Source organism: Ursus maritimus, unplaced genomic scaffold (genome assembly GCF_017311325.1).
Source record: "Ursus maritimus isolate PB19 unplaced genomic scaffold, ASM1731132v1 scaffold_10, whole genome shotgun sequence".
In the NCBI taxonomy this organism is placed as follows: domain Eukaryota; kingdom Metazoa; phylum Chordata; class Mammalia; order Carnivora; family Ursidae; genus Ursus; species Ursus maritimus.
In genome coordinates this window covers 25,624,973-25,641,584 of record NW_024423344.1, presented here as the reverse complement: position 1 = coordinate 25,641,584, position 16,612 = coordinate 25,624,973, and the positions used below count along the sequence as shown (strand labels likewise).

The 16,612-nt window shown below is 46.3% G+C and overlaps 1 protein-coding gene across 1 annotated transcript in view; it reads right to left on the bottom strand.

The window, feature by feature from the left end:
- Positions 1–16,612, bottom strand: part of ERICH6B (glutamate rich 6B) — a 44,963-nt gene that overhangs the window by 13,021 nt on the left and 15,330 nt on the right. Inside the window, exons 4-8 of the mRNA XM_040620084.1 lie at positions 12,405–12,493; positions 8,623–8,759; positions 6,725–6,786; positions 3,129–3,143; positions 1,765–1,907 (exon numbers count right to left, since the gene is read on the bottom strand). Coding sequence (XP_040476018.1) covers positions 1,765–1,907; positions 3,129–3,143; positions 6,725–6,786; positions 8,623–8,759; positions 12,405–12,493 — 446 coding nt within the window. The remainder of the gene's footprint in view (positions 1–1,764; positions 1,908–3,128; positions 3,144–6,724; positions 6,787–8,622; positions 8,760–12,404; positions 12,494–16,612) is intronic.

The following is a 16,612-nucleotide window of genomic DNA, read 5'->3' as shown; positions in this document are numbered from 1 at the left end:
TTCATCCTTTCATCTTCTCTTTCTCTCACATGTATTCAGTTAAACAGAAGCCTTTTTGATTCTTCCTTCAAAAAATATCCCAAATCAGACTGCTTTCTACCACCTCTACTGCCACCGCCCTAGTTGAGATGCCCATCACCTTTCACCTGAATTGATGCCCTGGCTCTCAGCTGAACTTCCTGCCTCTATTCTTGCCCCTTAAAATCTATTCTCCGTACATAGCCAGCAAGGTTCTTCTAGAGCATAAATCAAAATGATGTTCCTCCCCTGCTCCAGATCCTTGTGACTCATATCATCCTTAGGATAAAATCTAAAGTCTTACTGTGACCCACGACGCNCTACCTGACCAGGGCAACTGAGCTCATTCCCTAGCCTTCTCTCACTTGCTCACAGCTGTCCTTGAGCTCTTTGCTCTGCCCCTCATTTCATATGTGCCTGGACTCAAAGGGTACTTCCCCACCTGCCCTAAGGGTATGAGAGCATTCTCCTCTTGGACCAATGATTTATGAGCCCCTGATGCTGCTTTATCCATGACTCCTAACAATACCTGACGTAGCACTCAACAGTTTGTTATACGTTGACTGTCTCCTCAACTTGAACGTAAGTTCCATGGGCACAGGGGCTTTTTTTGTTCACCCTTGTATCTTCACGTAGAAGAGGCCCTGGGGCATAGTTGGTTCTTACTTTATGTATTCAGAAAGCATAAAGCCTATCACATCTTCCTCATTTCCACTTCAGTGACTCTTCTTTGAGCTTCAGACCTGGTTGTTAGCTCACTCTGAATGACTCCAATATTTTGAGATGTTTTCACTTATGTATAGTATCCAAATATTATAATACACATTTTTATAAATGTACCATGTGTTTTTTTTAACAGGCCTTATTTTTTAGAGCAGATCTCAGCAAAATTGAGCAGAGAGTACGGAGATTCTGATATGTCTTTTGTCCCTACACCCATGCGCAGCCCCCGCCCCCCCACCCCAGCCACATTTTACACCCGGCACCACAGTGTCCATTAGAGTCAATGAACCTACACTGGCACATCATTATCGCCCAGAGTCCATAGGTTACATTAGGGTCCCCTCTTGGTGTTACATATTCTATGGGTTTGGAAAATGTTATAATGGCATGTGGGTCCACCATTACTGTATCATACAGAGTATTTTTACTGCCCTAAGAATCCTCCACGCTCTGCTTATTCATCCCTCCTTTATATTGTTTCTATAGTTTTGTCTTATGGTTGGAATGACTCTAGGACTTGTGTCATATAGTTGGAATCCTACAGTATGTAGACTTTTCAGATTAGCCTCCTTGACTTAGTAATATGAATTTAAGTTTCCTCCATGTCTTTCTGTGGCTTGATAGGTCATTTCCGTTTAGTGCTGAGTTGAGTATTATTCCATTGTATGGATGTACCACAGTTTATTTATCCATTCACTATGTGATTGATTTTTGATATAGATTTTTAATTTGTTAGGGGATGGAACTATATATTATATATTTCCCTTCTTCTCCTCCCAGTCCCATCCAGTTGCCTAAGTCAGGCCCTGTAGGGAGAGGAGTCTCAATGAACCCTAGGAAAAGCCCCTGTTAATCTGCCCATAACCCACACACTCAAGTGTGCCTCTCTACGTTGAGCACATTGTTCTTGATTTTATTCACGTTGTATATTAGTTCTGACAGCTCCCCGATGGTGTGTGTGTGTGTCTCATCTGAGCAAAAACCCCACACCAAGTAAAAACACCAATGCACTGCCCTACCTACCTCAGTCTTGCTCTGTACCCAGTCTGTATCTATTTCTATTTTCTTCTTATGACGAACAACACGACGGGTTTTTTTGACTTCTGTCACAGACTCCTTGACCTGTGGTGGTTGCTTCCATAACTGAAATGTGAAAGTAGACGTAGCTGCTGCTGCTGCTGTGGTTCTGGGGTTGAGTAAGTCTGGTAGAGAAGGGAAAGAGAGTTTAGACCTGTCTTAGGGCACCAAAGAGAGTGCGAGGGTTTGAGCTGTTGGCCATATTCCCCCAAGTAATGAAGGCTGCCCGGGAAGTAGAAAGAGCAAACCTTTGGAGAGAAATGTAGGCGTTGAATTTCCAGCTTTTTCATTTTCTGCATTCATTCATTCAACGTATATTTATCAAGAGCCTACAATGTGCCAGCCCGGTGCTAGATGCCAGACACCATGGTGAAGGCCACCCAGACCAGACGTGGGGATGCTGGCGGTGATATACCAGCCACATGCCAGTAACCAGTGTGGCTGCTAATTCTGTTCATTTAAAAAATAGGCAAAAGTGGGGAGTCATTAGAAAAAAACTTTAAACATGTTATTTTAACTTAAAACATAAATGTGCATCAGCATGCCATTTTAAAACATAGGGCAAGGTCTTTCTTTTGCCGGTGGCTCTGATGACGGGCTCCGTGATAGTGATAATTTTTGCTCAAAAGCACGTTCATAATTTATTATCTATAATTTTCAGTTTTGGTGGTTTCTTTTTTTTTTTTTTTTTAATTTTTATTTATTTATGTGATAGAGACAGCCAGCGAGAGAGGGAACACAAGCAGGGGGAGTGGGAGAGGAAGAAGCAGGCTCACAGCGGAGGAGCCTGATGTGGGGCTCGATCCCGCAACGCCGGGATCACGCCCTGAGCCGAAGGCAGACGCTTAACCGCTGTGCCACCCAGGCGCCCCTCAGTTTTGGTGGTTTCTAAATAGTCTGGATGCAGAATCATGGACTTAAAAAAGTTCTATCTGTTCCCCGATCTTTAATGTATGTTTTGTCCACTTCTAATTTAAATCAGTTTTTTAAAAAGCAATTTTCGTATTGATTTTTTTTTTTTTTAAGCATTCAACTTAGTTTTCACAGCAACAAGTTTCTTTTTATCAGCATTTCTGTCCATTTTGGTAACAGTTGAATTTTGGAACTCAATGAGTAGGACCGCTGGGGAGCATTCCCTGGTTCCCAGTGACGGTCCACGGGCATCAGACAGGCAGTGGGAGCAGAGGGGTCAGGGCAGCCCAGTTCCCTTGGCAACTACCTGGGTCCAAGGGGAAGTCAGTTAAGAGAACTTACTTGTCCCCCCACTGGGGTCAACACTGCTGGAGGAGGTCAACGTGGCACGTGATCACGGGTTGACCTCTGACCTAGAGCCAGGCTATCAGAGGCTCCTCATCTATTCCCCGGCCTTGGAATGCAACTTCTGCCTGCCGGCCTTCCCACAGCCAGAGCTGTTTTCAAGGACACTGCCTTGAGAGAGCCGCATGTAGCCGAGACCATCTGGACAAACATATTGGGCCTGAACCCAGCACAGGCCTCTAGGTAAACTTGCAAGATCCTGGCAGGCGGGTGTGGACATCTTGTTTCTCAGCTGCCCAAGATGAGCCTCAGAAGTAAGTTCTCTGACTTATGGAAACAGCCACCTACCAGTCTGGAAAGGCCTTTCTTGAGTCTCTCCTTGCCCTCCAGTTTCTAATTTCACCTGGAGCACTCCCAAGGTGTCCTGTAGGGGCCGGGAGAGCTCACAGGAGGGGACCTGAGCAGGCCTGGAGGCTGAGGAGCCGTCTGGGCAGGGTAGGCTTCCAATAGGTGAGGGGACTTCCCAGCATAAGCACGGCGCTGTTGAAGGCCACAGGGGGACCAGGTTAGAGGTGACTGGTGACTCCAGGGAGGCAGGCAGGGCATTCCCGTGCTCACTCATTTAGTAAAGGTCTGTGTACCTGGGGGCCCAGAACTGTCCTCGGTATCAGGAATTGCTGTAGTCCCTGCTTTCCAGTCCATGCTAAACAACAAGGTGAATGGATACAGCTGAACATGCCAAATGGCTAGGAGTGCTTTGAAGAAAAGTTAAGCAGGGTGGGAAGGGTGGAAAATGATGTGTGTGTGCACTGGCTTATAAAGGGTAGCCAAGGAAACTGTTTCTGAGAAGGTGACAGTTAAGCAGAAACCTGAATAAAGCGAGGGAGTGAGCAATAAGGGATATTGGAGCAAAGAGTGCTCTAGGCAGAGGAACAGCAAGTACAAAGGGCCTGTGGCAGGGGATGCCTGGCTCATTCCATGCAGAAAAAAAAAGCCAGTGTGTCCAGAGAGGAAAAAGTGAGGGCCTTCTAAGCCACATGAGGTAGGTGGGCATTTTCCTGAGGCAGTGGAGGGCCAATGAGGAGTTTTAAAAAGATTATCCTGGAAACAATGCAAAGGAAGGACTGAGAGAGGAGAAGAAGGGAGTCAGGGAGACTAGGGAGAGCTTCTTCCAGGGGAGAGGTGAGGTGCCTGAGGTAGAGTCCGTGAGAATGGGGAGAGGGGGTGGAAGATGGGAAAAGGAGGATGTAGCACCATGGTACGTCTGAGGAACTAAAGAGGCCACCAAGTAACTCAGAGAGGAAGCATTTCCTCAGGAAAATGAGGAGACAGAGGTGGCAGGGCAGGGTCATTTGGAGACCTGTGTAGGAAGTTTGGAAGCGGTCTCAGTCTCCCCATGAGGACCACCTTCCTGCTCTGACAAATGATAATGATTTGTCAGAGGGCAAATGCTGACGTGAGCCCAGGCACTGTTCCCGAGTGTCCATGAGAAATTAATAGAAAGCATTTCTGAAAAGGTAAAGCTAAAAGAGGACATTTCTATGCTCATTTTGTTTCCCTGTCAGAATGCTAAAATCATGGACACTCCGGTCTGTGCTGTATATCCAGCTCTACCGTTATGAGGGTGAGGCTTTAGGCCACCTTTCTGAGCCTCGGTTTCCTTAAAATGGGATGATGCTGTCTACACAGACCTGTGGAGTTACTGAGAATAATGCCTGCATGGTGCTGGCCATCCGGGAGAGGGTCCATATATCTGTGGCCTTCATGCAGGGAGTTTTGAATTTTGACGGCTCATGGTTCAGGCTGTGTAGTGTCCTCCCACCTCTTTTTCCAGACGAGATGGTTCTGAACAGGAAAGACTACATGATTTGAGAGGCCCCGTGCAAAAGGAAAATGCAGGGGTCCTTGTTCTAAAATTATTAAGAATTTCAAGACAGTGACAGCAGCAGGGCATTAAACCAAGCACAGGGCCTCTCTAAGTATGGAGCCCCGTGTGACTGATCCTAGGTCCCACACCCATGCATCCAGCCTGGGCTCAGAAACTGGAGTGTGCAGAGACATGGGTCTGTGTGCCTAGAATGGGGAATGGTCTGCATACTGGAAGTAAATGAGTTTGTATCTCAGAAGGGGCTGGGAGAGTTCTCTGGGACTGGTTGCAACCAGAACATGGAAGGGTTGCCTTTTATCCATTTAAAGTGTTGCTTTTTTTGTATAAAAAGCTCAAACCTTCTAGGCTTCTGTTGTCCAGAGGAGCAGGGAGTGGGCAGGGGTGGTGGTGAGGCACTATGGAAATCCGGCCATATCAAATCTCATTTTCCAATTGGAAGTCCTACCCTGGCCATGTGACAGCAGAGTATCCTGGTAGGCCTTAATTTCCCAAAAATCATGCATGCCTACATCCATCAAACAAAACAAAACAAAACAAAACACTTAATGAGTGCCTACTGTGTGCTTTGCTGGAGGTGCCAAGGGATGAGAGACACAGGTGTCTACAGACCAGAGGAATCAGAACTGTGAGCAGTAGACAAGTATAACATCATAAGTGGAATAGAGGTTTGTTGTGTTTTGGCAGCTGAGCATCTGAACCCCCCTTTTTGGGGGGCACCCCACTGTGTGAGTCTTGGTGGAGGGCAGGTCCTTCCCACTATGGAAACTGAAGGTAGCCATTCCTTCTTCTCCTTGCCTCCTAACTCCTGTAAGGACACGGTCCCTAGTCTTAGAAGGACCCTACTTTTTCTCCTCCAGACACTGGCCTTTTGTAGTTCACTGAACATGCCAAGGGAATGAGCCGCAGGTTTGGCCTGAGAGGTCTTGGGCAGAATGTGGCTTGTGCCCACACAATGGCTGGATGATCTCAGGTAAGTCTCCTTGCCTCCCTGAGCCTTAGGGAGCCTTTATTCTGCTTCATGTGGTTCGGAAGATTTGTTTGAATCAGATAGAGTATGTGAGAGTACCTAGTCCACAGCAGTTACTCCCAAAGAGTTAGGGGCATAAATCGGGGAACTGGAACGCGGTCTTGGGAAGGAGTCTGGGGCTCAGAGAGAAAAAGCCCCGGGACTGGTTAGCTCTGTCACTATGTCTGCCATGGCTATTCTAGCCATTTCTATCGTAGTTGGATTTAGTCTTCTGAAAGATATGTGGTGGCTTTGAGTTTCTGAATGAATAGTCTCATGGCTTAGGCTCTTGGCCCAAGTTTTCCACAATTAGACATAAAAACACTGGCAACCTCCATGATTGGCAAACCTTAACAGCTGGACCTCAGATGCTTTCAGTATCTGGTAAAGGGGCTAATTCTTCCCCAAACTTTGTGTTAATCTAGGTAGCCCCTCAAATCTAGGTTAGATCCCTTCCTATGGGGCTCTATAGCCTCCTCTTCCCACCATAGCACTTAACACTTGCATGTGCGAATACCCCTGCTTTCTTATCTTTCCTCATCCATGCCTCCCAAAAAAGATAAGGCTGCCCCAGACTGTGTCCATCTTGCTTGATGTTTTATCCCTGGCAGCTAGGACCTTGCTAACCCAGCAGGTGCGCAAGCTAGGCAAGGAGCATTTCTGCCTCCTTTAGGGTACATGGCAGAAGGTGAGAGGCAGCCAGATGCCCACAGGAGAGCTGATCACAGGATGGAAAATGGGAGAATGGTTCTTACGTTCACGTTTCTTCATAATCCAGAGGATTGTTGCCTTGTATTTTTCAAAATTTTTCTTCAACCTAAAAGGAATGTGAATTACCTTTAAAAGCTGGGGCTAAATTCATGTGTACATGTCATGCTACACAGTGTAGACAGTGCTGGAGCCTGCTGGGTGTTTCTCGTAGTTGAAAAATCAGGTCCATGGCCCTGCTTTCAGAGGACTCTGTTTTCTTCCAGTCAGTACTCAGGAATAAAGGGACAGCACATGGTTTTGACTCAGTGCTTGCCTCCTGGACTCTAAGCTGACCCAAACCCTTTAAAATGAATTCAACAAGAGTCATCTCAGAAGCTAGGACAGGGCTGGGAGGTCCAAATGCAAGGCTGGCTCTATGAGTTAAGCTCGCACACCTTGATCTTTCAATGGCTTGTGCATATCCCAGTGAAGGTTACATTTGAGAATAGCTGGGAGGAACAGCACTGGACAGTCACTCGAGACCACTTTGCATGTAGTGGAAACATTTCAAATTATCTTATTCAAAAGGACTTATCATGAAAGCCACACTAAGGTACAGCTCTTCAAAATGATCAAGCCCTTACCCCCCTTGCATGTCAATATACAGAGCAAGTCATCTTGGGACTTCAATGGCTTGGGCTGTTTTACTTCCAAATAAGGGTGGTCTCCACGGTTCTTCCTGGTTCTCAGATCACAGCTCCTTTGAAAGGGAATGTGCTGGAAAAGAGTGAGCTTCCCAGGCTTAATTGGATCTGAGAAGAAGGCCTTTGAGAGGACACATTTTAAGTTCTTAGTTCGGATTCCTTGAGGAGAGCGGAATAAGTTAACCCCAAGTGACCCCAGGAAGCAAATACCTTTTGCTGGGAAGGGCTGAGCTGTTTTCCCTGGCAGGGAGCAGGTTTACTGTTTGTACTTTAGAAGCAATGGTGAAACTTGAGAACAAGCTCTTCATGGCCCATTTGTATCAAATGTTCTTTGTTTTATGCATGAGCACTTTGAATGGAATTAAAGCAGTTACCTAGCCTGCCATCATCTTTGAACAAATAAGGACCGAATTGGCAGTGGGTCTCTGGCTCCCGAACTCTACTGAGCCCAAAAGAGAAGTCTTCTTGGTTTTAGTGAAAGCTTCAACTCATTAAGGAGGTTGTGCAGGGCGCCCTGTGCCCCCACAGCCTGTTCCTTGGTGCCACTGCCAGAGTCTACAATAGACATATAGGAAGCCCGAATGTGCACCTTGCTTGCTAAGGTTTCTGGTAGTTGGATACATGAAAATCCAGGTTTCTACATGCTACAGACTGGATGTACGAACAGAGTTCGGGAGCATTCTGTGACCTGGGACTGCAACAACTAGAAAGACATGGTGCCAGCGAGTCTGCAATAACTTTATTGTTCTCCACTCCAAATGGGGATTCTGGCCATGACTCCCAGGTCAGTGCCGCTCATGGCTTTTCCCACTCCAGGGAGCATGGAAGAGCATTAGCTAACCTATGATGAAGCTAGGGAATTTCTTGGCAGATGCCCAGGAGCTTCATCTCCAATTGTCCCCTCTCTTACAAGTCCAGGGCTCTGAGCCTTGCTCCCCAGACTTCTGTATAAGTTCGTGGTCCCTCCAAGACTTTTCCTGGCCTAGATTTCCAACCCCTGTCACTGTCAGCCTTTGATACTGTCCCGAACCTCCCATGCTTGTAGATTTCCTTGCTTTTGACTTTTGGCAGCCAGATCGTTCTCTTCATCTGCCCGCTGCGCTTGCCCTTGCTCTTGCACCTGCTCTTTGACTCAGGGGACCCGCCTGCCCTGGCCTTGCTCTTTTCTCTGTGGTGGCCCAATTTAGACTTTCCCTGCTGCTACTCCTGGCCTGCCTGAACCCACTGACCAACAGCTTTTGATCTCTCCAGTCACTTACAGAATTCCTAGTTTCCTTCTGGTTTCGCTCTCCAGAATTCCGGTCACGGGGACGTCAATATCTTCTTCCTGTTCCTTGCGAGCAGCCATTTCACTGAGCATCGTCCTAAACACTGTCTGATAGGAGCTGCTGAGAAGCTGCAAAAGGAACAGAATGAAACACCCGGAAAAGAGGAATTAACGGCTTACCAACAAAGCATTTTTCCGACTCCCATAGGTGCCAGGTGAGATTTCAGCATGCTATTAGAAAAACACCAACAGTGGGAACAGTAGGGTGGCTAGCAAGATTTATTTTAAAGAATATTTCCATCATCCTCATACTCCTCACTCCCCAGTTCGCTCAAGGTTTGCTTGTTGGGTTTTTTTTAACAGCAGCATGCCAAGGAATCTTTTCAGAGCATAAAACTACCCTTTTTCCAAATGTGGAGATGGCTATAGAGCATAAAAACGCTTCCATGATTTAAGAATGTAACAGGCTTTCTGAGTTGCAGGAAAGGCCTGGCAGAAATGGTTGCTTATTTACTGGTTGCATCCTGGTGAAGGATGGCAGTCTTCAGGAAGGCGGGGTAGCACCTAGCATGTTATAGAAGTGGACAATTCTGTGTTTAGAGATTCTTCCAAAGGAATGACGTTGCAAGCTGCCTTTTGATTTTGTAAATTGGAGCATTCTATCCCAACTCTGTGATGCTAATAACCACGACTGGCTCATAGGTGGGTCCTCACAGGAGTTTCTTTTCTGGATCCCTTTTGACAGAAGGTAAAATTTGGCTTGCTGTTGAAGAAAACCATGGCACTTTCCTGTTGCCCTGCTCACCTACAGGTTGAGGCTGTGATTGTGGTGGTTCAACACCTGATCATGTATAGCGTGCCATTACCTTATTAGCCTCCTGTAGTAAGTGGAAGGCCGACATACCCAAAGTGGCGTGTGGACTGGGACAAATATAAGAATGTAGCATGTGGTTGGCCAGGTTTTCTAGGTTGGGGGACAAGCTGGGGTGTGTCTGGTCTGGCTTGCCCAGTTCCGGGCCTCTGCATGCTCCTCTCCCATGGCAGGTGTTAATTAAAGGAGCAGGCTATTACATGGAGGTGGCTCTAATATGGCGGGGCCTAGGTGAGCAAACCGAAATCTAAGCCCATAGGTCGCTCAGCGTTATGAATCAAAACCTAAGGACAACCAATCACAAGCAGCCAATTAGGTGTTAAGCGATGGCCAGTCAAAAATGTCTCCTCTGCTTCTGCCTCTTCTTTATAAAAGCCTCTCCCTAGCTCCTGCCAGTGGAGTGCTCCTAACCACTTCTGGTTTGGTGCTGCACAATTCCAATCAATATATGCTCAGATAAACTCTTAAACGTTTTATACGCCTCAGTTTATCTTTAAATACTGGAGTCAGTGCTTCTGAGAAGGATGAGGTTAAGGCCTGTGGTGCTTCTTAATTCCTTATCATTGACAATTCTTCTCTTGGGATGGAGAGACTTCCTATTTGCCTAGGCCAGTGATCTCTCACCATCCCCTTTGGATTCTAAGTTTTGTTCACCAGAAAACATGGTGCCCACTGTGGTCCACCAGACAACAGACCCATTGGATGGGCCTCGTTGACGTTCTCATCCCATCTAGGCTGTGCCACCCATTCGATTTAGCCAGCATATGTGATGTCTTAGAGGTTTGCCCTATCTGCTTTCCCCGCCTGTAGAGTAGAACTATCCTTCTCACCATGGTAGGTGTATCGAGTACCCCAGTGATGAGTTCTCCATGCCCAGAGACTTCTGGGTGAATCTCTCATTCTTAAAATCAAAAGCATTTGCACAGCAAGGTTTGTGATGCATGGGCATGTCACAGAAATAAAACAAGCATATATAGTGAACTAAAAAGAATGAAGGAATTGAATTGTCAGAATAAACAGAGTATAGGTTGATAACACCTATCCAAATAGAAGGACTTCAGCTCCTTCTCTTTAGTTTGTATCTTGGTCGTTTCCGGGATTCCTCCAAAAGGGACCTCAAAAGTCCACATAAACAAGTCTTTCAGCTGCAGGTACCACGCAGCACTTACTCTGTTCTTTCTGTCCTTCTCTGGCCCCACTTGTCCACATCTGCCACCTACGATGTTGCCCACAGTACTGCTTTCCAAGCTGAACAGCTGCCTGTCATGAGAATGCCAGCATCTGGGCAGGGGGCAGTGTGGCCCACCTGTCACACGGAGCCCTCCCGGTGTGCTGCGCATAAGCACATGGGTGATGTCTCCCCTCTGCCTGTGACAGCAGCTCTGGCCGCCCGGCACAGCGAACCTTGGCTGACAGACATGCTGGAGAGTTCTGAATAATTTAAGTTTCTAATTAAAACAATTCCTTGGGATTTCAGCTCTTGCTGAAAAATCTTTCTAAAATGCCTGAGCTTACTTTCCTGTCTTAGTAAATCCAATGAGGTGAATTTGAGTTCCAGAAATTGTTTTTTCTCCCTTTAATGTGGTTTTTCAGTATTTGAAAAGCAATTCTTATTAATATAATGTATACAGAACCAAGTGTGGACAGCAAGAAATGTAGGGCTAAATACGAACTGAGACCAGAAAATTTCCCAATTAAATACTACTACTACTACTACTACTACTACTACTACTACTACTACTACAACCAAATGCCTGTCTTTTTTTTTTTTTTAACTTTCTCTATTGTAAATTTAGAAAAATATATCTGTTTCATTTTGAGTTCCAGGGACACAAGATTTCACTCTCGTGCTTGTAGTTAGTACCTAGGATCCTGAGAAAGTTTCTTAGCTGTAATGGAAAAGATGCATACTAATGTTTCCAACCGGAATCAACATGCATTGTAAGTATTAGAAGTAAGTTGACACAGAAAGTTAGAGCTACCAGGCTGTACCAGTAGGTAAAATATTCATGCAGGAAAGACAGCGTAGCATACAATGGATGTAAGGCTTATTCAACTATTATGACTTCCCATCTCCTCTCTGGTTATGGGCTCCAGCCGGGGAAAGGATGTCCTTTGACGCTCGGGGCTGGTTCTGCCCTCCTCTGCGGGTGGTGGCAACAGGACCACAGATCAGGGGAGGGTCAGCTGCTGCTAGTCACCGTGGTGTCTGCTTGCGTGGCAGAGGCTGCTGTCTACAGTGTCTGTCTTGCCAGGCTGCCCCATTCCTGGCTTTTTGGTTAGAGATAGCAGGCGTTTCTTGGGGCTTTTGTCATCTGTGCTTCTTGGGGTTTCTGAGTTGCTGTCTTTCATGACTTCATCACCAGGGATAGATGAAGCAAAACAAAAACTCAGGGAACTCACTCCCACGTCATTCCTTGGGTCCTGAGGTTACTAGCCAGTCTGACTTCTGCCCACATTTCAGGAGCTTCTGTTTGTTTTATAGATAATGTCTAGGGTTTTAAGCTGTGCTAAGTGGGAAAAGTACTGCCACTCTATCTTTCTGGAATTGAACTTCATTTTTATTGAGGGTTTCTACAAAGACTGATTTGCTTTGACATCTAGATAAATTAAATGTTTTGTTTTGTGCTTTGCCGCCTTCAAACGTGATCTGGAGGGTGTTTATATTACCAGCAGGGCTCTGAAAGTAGGGCTGTGAAATGCTACATCTCGTTTTCTTCTGACCCACTTTGATGTAATATGTGTCATTTAAACTTACTTCTGTTTTAAGAAAAGCTCCCTTGGGCTGTACTAACACTGGAGCGAAGCTAGGAATCCCTGCGCTCTAGAGGTGGTTCCCGGCTGGCCTTGGGCCAACCCCACTCCAACATTTGGAGGAAGGTGGTCTTGAGTTTTTTACTTACCTTGTCATCTATGCCCTCAGCTTCCAATGAGTCAGTGGGCTCATTTATTAAATCGTTCCAAAAACTCTCTTTTGTAACAAAATCCAAGACTTTTGATTTTGGAAGTCACAGCAGAAGGAAAGGCATTTGGAAAAAGAACCACAACAAGAAACAGAAAAACAAAACCAAAAGGAAACAGAGTTATGGCATTTATCCTTGCCTGTTTAAATAAAAATGCATGCATCATTGTTAAGACTTGAAGTAAATTCACCAAATTACCCAAAATTCAACTTGGGGATATTAATAAAATAGGAATAAAAGGGTCAGTTTCAGTGGCTGACTTTAGAAAGTGTGTGTTCCTGATGGATGGCAAAGGTTCACCTGACAAAGTGACATTTGAGTGAGCCCCGAATGAAACAAAGCAATGAGCAAGCAGGCAGATAGCTGGGAAAGAACATTCCTGGCAGGAGGCTAGGAGGTGCAAAGGCCCAGCAGTGACAGTGGGTGGGAGTGTGGTTGACATAACTGACAAACTGTAAGAGGCACAGTATGCCTGGAGAGGAGTGAGTGTGGAGGGTAGCAGGAGTGGAAATGGGGTGGGGTACAGGGCCAGCTCACAGAGGACCTTGTAGGCTGTGGGAAGGATTTTCGATTTATTATGGGAAAGATCTATTCTGAGTGTGATTTTCTCTTGGAAATGTTGAGAAATATTCCTATCTCTTTGCCAGTTTTGTAAAAAATTGCCAATTTCTACACTTGCATATGGTTCATAATTGCAAATTAAAGCCTATGAGATGTATTCTCAAGCCAGTGAGCTCATGAAAAGTCCTCCAGAGAGCAAATGCTTTTGTTCTCAAGGTCAGCTACAGCCTAGTGACTCTGGGCCAGGAGAGGGGCTTAGAGCCTCCAGTGTTGACGGGGTGCAAATTGAATCAAGGAATTGATAATTACAACTTGGGCCCCATCTCCTGCTCCCCGGAAGGTGTGGCTCTTGAGGCTGGAGCTCAAAGGACTGGCTCTCATATGGTAATTGGGGCCCTGGGGAAATTTGAGCTTCAGGATGACAGCAACCCCTTCCAGCTGGCCCATCCAGGGAGCCCTGAAAATCCACCATGTTGGTGTAGGACTGACTTATTCTGTCTGATTTTGTGTCTCTATGACACCTATGGAGATAGAGAAGAGACATTCTTTGTGATCTCTGTACACATTAACTTTGTACTTCTTCCCCATTTTGGCTCAGTAATAAAAACTCTGGTGGGATAGAGAACACCACTCAGCCGGATCTGCCTTTACCGACACGGGGCTCAGGGGCCTTTCTGCCTGCTGACCCCCTATGCCAGCTTCGGTTCGTTTCTGACAGAAACCTGACACATCTGTGATAGATCCTGTGCTGGGAGAACCCTCTCAGCAATTCGTTCTGTTAGCTCTCCCGTGCACACTGGGGTACTCAGAACTGGCAAGGCACTGGGGCCCTTTCAGCTCGATTCCAAATACACTGTGTGTCCCTAGACGGCTGGCCATGGAAACAGCTGAGAAAAGTTTGAAAAGATGTTTAGGAAAACCTGACAAGAATCCATGGGAGTTCTAACATGCTCTGAGGAGGGAGCTCCTTTTGGCTGTCACTGGGGAAGGGAGGTGAAAGAACTGGGAAAACGGGTCCAGGCAGACGGAGGGGCAGCACCCCCCATGTGAGATTCTTTGAGTAAGTGCCTCCCCTAGATTGAGAACAAGAGTCTGGCTCTGGCCCTAATAGCTCAGCAAATCCCCATCATTTGTGACTGCCCTGTTTTAATAGGCTTTATGGAATAATACATAGTTAATTGGAGGGAACCCAAGCTAGGTGTTTATCGAGGGAAGAAGGTGACCCGGCAGTCCTGAATATTGAATAGCACTGTTCAGAAGTGTTCGATTCAACGTAATAATTAACCTTATTAACATCAATGGGCACTGTCTACTTGTCAAGACAAGCATAGTAAACATGCAGTAACAGCCATAGCTGGGACGGAAAGAGAAGGAAAAGCTTTCTGCCTAATTAACTTTTCCTTTGGGGACTTCCTTCACCCTCTACCTTTGTTCTTGTGAGATCATTATCTTCCCCTGAAGTGGCTAAGCCCAAAGGTTGGTGCGGATGGGGGAGTGGCAGGCCCTTGAGTGGTGTCACCCAGCTCCTTGGCACTCTGGGCCCCCCATCTGCGTAATGGGAACAGTAAGACTCGTCTTCGGGGTGGCGCACCAGAATGCCACCTTAGGTAAGTGCCAGGCATACAGGACTCCCTCAGGTAGGGTGTGTCTTCTCTGGATCTGATCAAGAACAAATCTTAATTTTTCTCCATCCAATCAGTGCCTCTCTTCTCTTCTAATGGTTTTTCCTAACAGAACCATAGTTCCCGAATTTGGGAGAGATGTTTGAGCTGTGTGTCTCTGCCCTGCAGGACAGATCCCCCACATTGTAGATGAGGAAAGGGAGGGGAGAAGCAGTGAAAGCCTAGCCCCGGGACAAGCTCTGAAGAATGGGGAAGCCAGCTCCGTTAACAAATAGACACACAGAGGAGACCTTCATGTTTTCACCTCCTCGACCTTTCCTGTAGTAAATTCCTTTTTAGCCTCCACAGGTGGGTGGAGGGATTGGCTGGTCTGGTGATTTTTATGGGCACAAATCTATAAGCTGTCCTCAGACCTTGCTGCTGGAAGTGTGGTTCGTGGATCACCAGGAGTAGGCGCTGCTGGGAGCTTGTGAGAAATGCAGACCTACTGAATCAGAATCTGCATTTTAACAAGATCCCCAGGTGATCATTCTTTTTTTTTTTTTTTAAGATTTTAATTATTTGACACAGAGAGAGCGAGAGCAAGCAGAGGGAGCTGCAGGCAGAGGGAGAGGCAGGCGGGGACCAATGTGGGACTCGATCTTAGGACACTGGGATCATGACCTGAGCTGAAGGCAGACACTTAACCGACTGAGCCACCCAGGCATCCCCCCAGGTGATCATTCTGTACATTAAAGTTTAAGCAGCATGGTTCTAAACTCTCCCGGGGAATGGAATAAAATGAAGAAAATTCTATTGATCAGTACCCTTCTGGAGGTGGTGGGGCGGTGGGCGGGACGCATTGTCTAGAACTTGTGAGTTCATTGATAAGCCACCTGTGTAAGACTTGATCCTCCCCTCAGTCCCCACCATGCTGAAAGACAAGAGATTGTAGTCCCTAAATTGTTTTTTAATAGGATGGGCCTGGTTAACTGTGGGGCTTTTGTTTTATGGAATGATAGGTGTCAGCTGGGATTTTGCCACCATAAGGATTCTCTCCTGTCCTTTCTCTTCATAGGATTCAACTAACCCCTCCTTAATAAAGAATTAAAAGTCTTTAAAGTACCATTTATAGGAGCTCAAATTTATTCCCTACCAAGGTGCTGTTGGATAAGTCTATTTGGAGTGGCCCATGCATCCCAGTCAAGCCCTGCTGCCTAGACCTCAGGTAGCCCAGCAACTGACTGGACCCTCTTTAAATGTGGGGGGTCCCAGAACAGAGCTCTTGAGTATAGAGATGGACTTCTGTCCCATGTCATTCTGTCTCGCTCCAGAGACCCTCTCCCTATTTCTTATTCTATCCCTCTTCTTCAGGAAAGGACATCGAAGCCCATCCGAAGTCGGGGGCTATGTGCCCAGGATGTCCCTAATTCCGCCCTAGGACTTGGTGCAAGCTGGACCAGCAAGGGGCTCACCCTCCTGGGGCACTATCCCCAGCCCAGGACACTCTGCAGGGAACAGGGATCTTTGGGTATATTATTTTGGGTGCTTACCATTTTCTTCCCTGTAAGACACATCAGGGATAACATATACCGAAAGAGAATTAAGAACAATATTCAATAGGATGTGGTATGGTAATTTTCTTCCCTGTAAGACACATCAGGGATAACATATACCGAAAGAGAATTAAGAACAATATTCAATAGGATGTGGTATGGTGAACTTATGTGGATCTTTTTTTTTTTTTTTTAAGATTTTATTATTTATTTATTTGTCAAAGAGAAAGAGCATAAGCAGGGGGAGCAGCAGGCAGCAGGAAAAGCAGGCTCCCCGCTGAGCAGGGAGCCCAATGTGGGACTCAATCCCAGGATCCTGGGATCATAACCTGAGCCGAAGGCAGACGCTTAACTGACTGAGCCACCTAGGCGTCACTTATCTGGACCTTTTGGTCCCTGAGGGAATAAATTTATTTATTTATTTATTTAT